Raw genomic sequence first — 8,952 nt, forward strand, 5'->3', positions numbered from 1 at the left:
GAAAAGATTTCAAAATATGTTCTAGATCAAATATTGTGGAGGAGGGGGCTGGGATTCTTTTATTTATTTTAAAGTTTCTTCTTTAGTATATTTGAACATGTATTCTTCCTCTACGATTAGATAGTTCAGTTTTCTCTTATATTCAAGCTGATACTGTATTATATCTAACCTCTAGTACTAGTCAACATGAATTACAAATTATTCTATTAATGGGCATTGCATTATATGGTAACAAGTTTATGTTCGACTTAGAAATATGCAGAGAAATGCTTTATGAATATTAAATCTAAAAACCCAAATGAAATATAGTTAAAACAGAGAACAATCAGGAAAAGAAAGAAATGTTTTCAGATGATATTTTAAATGAGGTGATGAGTCCATGAGATACAACAAAAAGAACAATGATTTTTTTTTCCCACAACAAAAGCGAGCAATTTTTGAGTGGCTCCTGAAAGGAGCTTGGTGAAGAGGCTATAGTAACATTCTTTTCCATATAAGAAAAAGCAGGAAGTAACTTGGGAGAGGGATAAAGGATTTTATAAAAGTTAAGGCAGAAGGAGATTAAGTTTTAAGTAAGATTTGGCAAAGGTGGAGGGGACAAGGCAAAAGGGTACATGATGGGAAAAGTGTACCTGGCAAGAAATGTGCATCTGACAGCAAAAGGTAAACTGAGGATTCTGCTGAGTCAGCTGGAGACTCCCTTACTGAGGGGCATTCTTGCATAGTACAGAGTTGGTATTGGGGAAAGATTGTGGCTGTAGTCTAGTCATCGCTGCTCAGAGCAATGGTTTGGGGTAATACTAACTGGCACAAGTGAGAGATGGCTTAGAAGTCCTTTAGCCACCCCCAAATTAAATCAGAGTGTAGTCCCTAGAGTATAATAGGAGGTATACCTCCAACTTTGGCTTTCATGTCTGTCCTGTGCCAAACACGTGTCAGCCATGTTTGAAGAGTAGACCCAATGAATGTAAAAAGGGTGCCAAATGTTATTTTTCATATAATTACATTTTCATCCACTTTGTAGATATGTAGTAGTAAGGAGTTAGGTCCTGGGATTCTGGAAGCTACTGCTTCTATGGGGGGTGAACATTATGCCAAGGGAGGCAGTGTCTCCTTGATGCTACTCCAGCTGAATCAAGTACTCATTTTTGGAAAAAACAATGCAATCCATACCAATCAGATATAGCAGTTCTATTTTGCAGATTCAGAACAGACGTGTAATTCAGAACGAAGGGGCTCATTAACTAGAAGCACCCAAGAGCATTCTGGCTCCTATCTGAGGTGAACATCTTCAATGCCCCTCATAATTTTATGCCAAGCTTCCCGCTCATCACCTGTCACCTCTCTCTTTCCCTACAGGCATTCCTGCATGGTTCATGGAAATCTCAAGTAGAACACTGCAGTTCCTGAGCAGAAGTGAGATGGAAGAATCTACAGAACACTCATTTTAGGATGTGTAAGAACTCATTTGCATACATCTTTTATATAGAAAAGCAACAGGATTTACTGCAGAGGAATTGTATTATGAGCTTAGCCAGATTTTACTATGTAGTAACATCATATTAGATTTGCTTGACAATACATGGTAACAAATAAATCACCTGTATTCGGCTCGGTTTTGTTCTTTAAATTCTTTGGTTGGTTGAATATCGTAAAAACAAAAAATATGGACTGGCCGGCAGGCCAAGATTGGTAAACTATTGCCTGAGGGATATTAAAGTGCAGACTATTTTATTCTGCCTCAAGCCAAATCTAAGAGCATTATTGGAAAATCAAGACGAATGTTGTATTACAAAAACAACAATATGCTTGTAGGTTTCTGTATGTCATGGTGGGCATGTGTGATGGTGTTAAGGGAGACAGGGAACAGGATGGAAAAAGCAGTTGTTTTTTTCTTTTATTACATAGTCTCTTGTTTTTCACATGGTTAGAAAATGTCCTAGGCAATGCAATTGGATATCGTGTTGTCACAAAAAATGTGCATTTGATTCTAGTAGGTATCACTGTATGGTCAACATGTGGCTTACATTCTTTTGTGAGCATCACATAAAAACAAACACAGTAGTTCAAGTACAAGCTAATCAAGCTAATACATATAAACAATAAAGAAAATAAAATTTAAATCCAAGATTATAAATGTCAATAAAATGATATTCAGTGCTTCAATATACATACAGTGTTTTGTCTAACATAAATGAATAGCTCAAATAAAAGCAAAGTATGTATCGTCATTGCTGGATCCCTACATACTTACAGTTTGGTGACTCTCCATAGAAACTGTGAAATGAAGGGCTGAATATTTCTGTATTTCTCCACCTGTTACGTACAAATTCTAATTTCTGTGAACTAAAAAGAAATTAAATCATTACATAAAAGACTTGGGAACGCTTGCAAACATTTTGACAAATACAGTATTAGCATTTCTGGGGCCTTTATACTCTCAATAGCCACTGCATTCTTTTAATATAGAGATCAACCCTGCCAACAGTTAATTGGCAGGTGTACTGCTCCAATACCTAGAGGGATTATCCAGAGAATAATTGTTTTGGCCCTTACCTGCTATTTAAAACACACACAAATACACACATACTGAAAAATTCCTAATGGTGCTAATCCTTTGCTATACTTTGATGAGTTTTGTGATGAAGAATCTGATGAAGTGAGCTCTTCCTTATGAAGGCTTATGTCTCTTTAATTCAGTTAGTCTATAATGGGTATGGGCAATTATTTGGGCCTGCAGGCCGCATAGGGAGCTTTACTGAGCTGTCATGGGCTGGGTCAGCACGCCCTCCCTTTCCCTCCCATGCAACAGATGACCAAAACAATCCCAGCCCTGGTCCCGTGCAGAGCCATAATCCTCTGCCTGCGTACCCCTACAATGGGTGCTGGTTCTATGGGCAGAGGTGTGCAGGGAGCAAATCACAGCTCTGCCCCAGGCCCCAGGCCCTGGCTCCACACTGTCACCACCCCACAATCCTGGGGTCTCCATGGTGACCAGCAAAGACCCACGCAAGCAGGGTGCCCAAGCAGGCTGATGGGATAGGGCCAGGCGTGGGCAGGGAGCAGTATCTGAGGCTGGGTGCTGGCTGTTGGGACAGTGACAGTGCAAGGCCAGGGCTAAGGAAGAGTTTTAACTTGCTCCTTGCATGCCTCTGCCCATGGAACCCACCCCCATTGCAGGGATGTTTGAAGAGTGGATCACAGCTCTGCCCAGGTCCCAGCCCTGCACTGTCACCACCCTGCAGTCCTGCCTCATAATCTGGCCCTTGCCCACACATCCCACTTCCAAACACCACTCCTCACCCACCCATGGCCCCATCCCATGTCCTCGTTCAGATGTCTTGGCAAAGGGGCTAGGTCCAGTGGTGCTGGCAGCTGGATAGAGCTGCCACCACCAGGACTGCCAGGAAGCAAGTCTGGTTGCTGTGCTGCCCCAACCCTGCCATGCTCAAGGTGGCAGGACCTGTTGTATGTGCCAAGGTCCAGGCTGCCCCCTACACCTGGTTTGGGCAGGACCAAAGGACCTACCACAGGCCAGACAAAATCCCTCTGAGTGTCAGATCCTGGATTCAGCATGCCCCTGTAATGGGTACAGGTTCTGTGGGCAGCAGTGTGGAGGAAGCAGATCACAGCTTTACCCTGGATCCGGCCCACAGGCCACATTTTGCACCTCTCCCCTCCTCACCCCTGGTCTATAAGGTGCCTTCTGCCTGACTTCATCTAACATGGGTATCTCTCTCCAAGAATATGCAGTTTCAAAACTGTGATGAATTTACTATGATGCTACTATGGGATCAAATAATGCAGTTCTTACTCAGCCAGCATCCCTGACTTCACCATTTGGCCCCTGCAACATTCACATATTATATAAACAAAATGCAATTAAAATGATGAAATCACTTTCATAAGCTATTTGACTTGCTTTGCTGTTTGTACAGAGTGAAAGTTGACTCTGTACAAGGCAGTTTGACTTTTAGAGGTCTCCATTGTATTTCACAATACTAAAACATTTTAAATATTACTGCAACATTTGTGACTGTATTAAGTGACTTAAAATTTAAGACACTAGCTTGTATAACCTAGTGCTCCTGAAGAGTATGGTTCAGTGCACAATGTCACTGATTAATTCAGGAACCTAATTCACAAACAGCAGAAGCCTGATTTACTGTGAATACTAGTATCTTCCCCCGTATAAAGAGTTATCCCAGAAATTGAAGGAAAAAGCAACTAATGGTTGAAGCCTAGTAAAATTAATTTTTAAAATACATTGTATGTCAAATTTAACACATTCTTTCCATGTGTGAAATGTTCATGAATACAATAACAATCATTCAATTATATCTGTTACTCAAAAAGTCATTAGACATGCATATTTCAGCCTATTGTTTCTGGAGCATTTACCCTAAGTCCAAATCATTACTTGCATATGATTGGTAACATAAATTGTTTATTTTCATTTCAGCCCCTTAACTGGATAAGAACCCTTGTAAACAATGGAATGATGTATAACAAATATTAAACAGTGAATACTGTTGCTCCCAAATAAATATCTTTGTTCACAAATACTGTATTTACTCAAATATAAGATGACCCTGAATAGAAGATGACCCTCCAGTAACTAGATTCTGAAAAATGTATAAATTTGTTGTATTTTTCCAGACAGAATCTAATTATTAAGAGATTTGCCTTGATTTCTGCCCTCTCCCATTGCTACAGCAGGGAAAATAAATCTGGAGGTTCAGGTAGCCCCCTTGCCCTCTCTGTCCCCTGCTTCTTCCCCCTGCATCACCCTCCCCTCCTCCTTACTGTCAGACCCTGCTCTCCCTGAGCACATGGAAGTGAGGAATAATATTGCAAACACTGGGTGCGTGTACGTGTGCTGTTAAAGCTATAAAGGCTAACTTCAGCAGTAAAATACTGAGCAGTTAGCCTTCCCTGTGAGCACGTCTACCTGTGTTTCCTGTTGGATGCAAATCCTGGTACTGGTATAGAGCTGCTCCTTCCCTGCTCTGGCCCCCTGCAGCAGCCAGAGAGAGCTCCAGACTCCTCCAGGGTGCTAGCCTGGGGTCTCGTAGGGAGCACAGGGGCTGGTCTCAATGTGCACAGGCCAGAACAGCTCTGCTGGCTGCAGTGGCATCTGTCTCCGACCCATGTGCACATTGGGAGGGGTCATGATGTACATGGGGGCAGGAGACAGCAGCTGCTGCGGAGCTCTCCTGTGCATATGGAAACAAGCCCCCTTCCCAGAGAGGCTTCCCTGTGAAGCTGGGGGCTGGCTGGGATCTGTCCCACTTCTGGACCAGAAAATCTCCACTTTTGAACCAAAAAATCCCCCCCTCCACCCAAAAGTGGGATAGCTCCCATCCAGGCCCCTGCTGGGTGGAGAAGCAGAGACCTCCCCAGTTCCACTGCTGCTCAGCTTCCAGCTCCTGTGGGGAGGTTGGAGCTAAGCAGCACTGGGACATGGGAGGGGGGGAGGGGAGAGGTGTGGTGGGGCAGAGATCTACCCTGTCCTGGTGCTGCTTGGATCCTGGGAGAAGCCAGGAGCTGGGCAGTGACAGGACCACGAGTGTTCCCTACCCCTGTGGCCCCTGGGTGTTGGGGCTGACTGGAAGCAAATTTGCTGCAAGTTTTAGCGCGAGTACTTCATAAACATTTTAAATCAACACTTTTTTTATCTACTTATAGATAGTACGAACTATGCATGACATTAATCCAAAGCCAAAAGACTCATGATTTATCACATGGTTCAGTGGGCTGGGCCCCACCAGAGTCAACAACATTTCAAGTCATGATGACCCCACAGCTCAGCACTGCTCACTATGTGTGTGTAATTCAGATACCCCACCATAAATGATCCATGTGCTAATTAGCTAGGTGTTCTTGTCATGAGTCCTGGGACCCTCTACAAATTTGCATGCAGAGGAGGTGCAACCTGGTCTAGTTCTACCTCAGGGATGGCAGGGCCACACTAATCACGTGTGACAGGCTGAGAGAGGGGTTCTGGTTGAACTCTTTAATGCCCCCTTTGACGTTTCCCAGATATTTAAGGCTGATGAAAAAGCAAGAATACTTGGAAATGGGAAAGAAAGGCAGAAGTCAGCTGTGGGGAGTAAAGATGAAGTGTAAATGTATTGAATGTGGTGGCTCATGACAACTTAAAGAGTCGGTGCTGAGGGGTGTGCACAATGGACACTACTATATATCTTATTCACGTGGACTGTACTAACCTAGCCTCATGGTAGGTTTTCATCACCATGTTTTTCCAATATGGGTCATGTGACTAACCAATAGTTTGTAGGTAAAGTATAGCCTGAAAATTATTGAACAGAATAACTAGGTGGGAAATTATTTATAAGGGAGTTGCTATTTCTCTGGGGGGGGGTTTCATGAAATATTGATCTGATATATGCAAAGCTTTCGGAAGGAAGTTTCTACAGTTTGGACAATGATAGAATTTCTGGATAAAATGAAAGGACAGAGATTAAATAAAGCCCCAACCACAGACTAGACTCCAGGCACTCCACAAACAGAACAAAAAAAAAGGCTCCACTCCTCAAATAGCTTACAGACTAAGTGACCCTCCTTAACAGTTTTAAGAGAATGCCAGTCTCAGAAATTAGGTTACCTCCTAACCTCACCATAGAGACTAGCAGTAAACTTTTTTCCAGTTTGAGATTAATTTCAAATCCCATCATGTCATGAAGCCCCACCTATACATAACAGGGTAAGTTACAATTTAACTTTTAATTTACTCTTCCCTTGACTATCTGGTTTGTTCAGCTGAGCTAACTCGCCAGAAATATATTATGTCTAGGCAATGATAAAACTAGGCCAGGTACCTTTTCTTAGTTTCCTTGACACATTTAACTGGGCAAATTGTAATAGCTTATTATAATGACCAGAGCCTATGCCATTCTTGAGCATAAAACTGGCAGTAACTGAGGACCTGTTATACAGGGAGACTTGAGGCAGCGGATATATTTTACCAGTGAAGTTAGATCTCTCCCTAATTCTTAAGAAGAGAAAAGGTAAAGACTGGATTACAGAACTGTGGAGTCCTGAATTCTGGTTGACTCTGGATCTGTTGCTGTCAGGGGACACAGGAAAAGATGAAAGGTTTACTGCTACGGAGGGAGAGAGAAATGCTTCTGTTTATCTGTTAGTTGTTAATGAAATAAGTCACTAAAAATTGGGCCAGCTGTTCTAAATCAGTGTCATTAGGGTGGGGTCAACTGACTTTGGTCAGTTTATATCAGGTGGAAACCTGCCTTGTCACAAACATTCTTTAACACTTTGAGACAATGTGGGGTATCTTTATTCCAATCTTGAATGGCCAAGGTAATGGTTATTTTTCATAATGAATTAAGAGACTGAAATTAAGATATGAAAAGTTATTTCAGTTAACGTATTTCAAAACCTTCATCAATTTTTCAGATACAAAGAAAACATTGTCATGATAGAGTGTAAATTGTACATTTTATTTCCTTGACTGACTGGAAAATTTGAAAGCATTAAAAAAAAAACCCTTCTAAAAAGACTGAAGCTCATTCCCTTGGCTGTACCACATTCTTTTCACAATGACAGCTAATTGTTGCTTTAAATGACCTCAATGTTTTTGTCTCAGTAACCTTGTCCAGTAGTTCCATTCCACACAATTTTGATTCTAAGTGAAAATAACGGTTCTTGACTGTGATGCGACTTCACTTGTAATTTTACTGATGCTGGGAAGCAGAACAAAATCCTTTGCATACCTGTTCAGCGCATATCTTTGCTTACTGTTAAAAAGCAAAAATTGCATCTGAGGTGTCTGAAAGCGTTTCCTGTAGTTTAATGGAAGGTAAAGGTCAGTATCATACTATAGCAGGACCCAACTATGACAGTGATGAGGGGAATCTTACTATGGCACTGTCAGCTTTATAAGAGGAAAAGGCTAAAACAAATACAGGGCCTATGGGCTCAGCTACTGTTTGACAAGAATGCATTAAATATAGTTAATTTTCTGCTGATAAGGACTGCTGGTTAGAGCATGGCAAAGGTTGAGGAAGTGGACCACATACTGTAGCTCATCATTCAGCAGCAGGAAAAGTATGGTAATAGATCAAGAAACGTTGTTGCATATAAGCTATAAAAACAGTTCATGAAACTTACCTGACTTATTCCCAGGATGCCACATGTGAGTGACAAGGAGTAGAACTACAGCATTAAAAGCAGACAGATCTGGCTGAGGTGTGGCCAAGGGAGAAAAGACCTACACTGATTCTACACAAATCACTGGCAAGCTCTACTAGTTATGCTGCTGTGAGGCTCATCTGCACCTGGAGACTGCCTGAGTTGGCAGAAATCCTGATAGAAGATAGAAATGGAAGAACCACTTTCATTCTCTCCCAAGTGAATCCTCTGGGTAGGTAAGAACCCTTGATGGCAGAGGCAGGTCAAGTTAATCCAACACTTTATTTTTGTATTTTAATTCTCACAAGTCATGGAAAGGCTGAAGACTGAAATCCTAGATCCAAATGCCCCTAAATATCGGGCAGAATCTAAGATTTGGAGCTCAATGAGACTTCTATTCTTATAAAATTGTTTAATCATATGCACAGCACAGAATTCAATTTTATGGGTTTGCCTTTGCTAGGTAAAATGTTTGAAGCAGGATCATTACATTTATAGTACAGGCAGTCCTTGACTTATGACTGAGTTGTGATGAACGTCACTTACAACATTTATAAATTGACATCCTATTTTGACATTCCAACATGGGTTTCATCTTTACGACGGTCAGAACAGCTTCATGCAGCTGGTAAGTGTGTTGTGGTAGAAGGGGAGGGAGAAGAGAAGGAGTGTGTGTGTGGCGGGGGGCAGATCAATGCCCCCCATGGTGAGGGAGTGACTGGGGCTGGGGCAAGTGCTGTCCAGCCAGAGCCAGGTGGGTGCGGGGGGGGGGGGGGGGGG

At 42.2% G+C, this 8,952-nt stretch overlaps 1 protein-coding gene across 2 annotated transcripts in view; it reads right to left on the reverse strand.

The window, feature by feature from the left end:
- Window positions 1-8,952, reverse strand: part of WDR72 (WD repeat domain 72) — a 279,358-nt gene that overhangs the window by 118,493 nt on the left and 151,913 nt on the right. For both annotated transcript variants that reach the window (XM_019504240.1, XM_019504239.1), the window contains exon 16: window positions 2,255-2,346. In XM_019504240.1, coding sequence (XP_019359785.1) covers window positions 2,255-2,346 — 92 coding nt within the window. The remainder of the gene's footprint in view (window positions 1-2,254; window positions 2,347-8,952) is intronic.

This window comes from Gavialis gangeticus, unplaced genomic scaffold (genome assembly GCF_001723915.1).
Source record: "Gavialis gangeticus isolate Ggan-Ray unplaced genomic scaffold, GavGan_comp1, whole genome shotgun sequence".
Classification (NCBI taxonomy): Eukaryota; Metazoa; Chordata; order Crocodylia; family Gavialidae; genus Gavialis; species Gavialis gangeticus.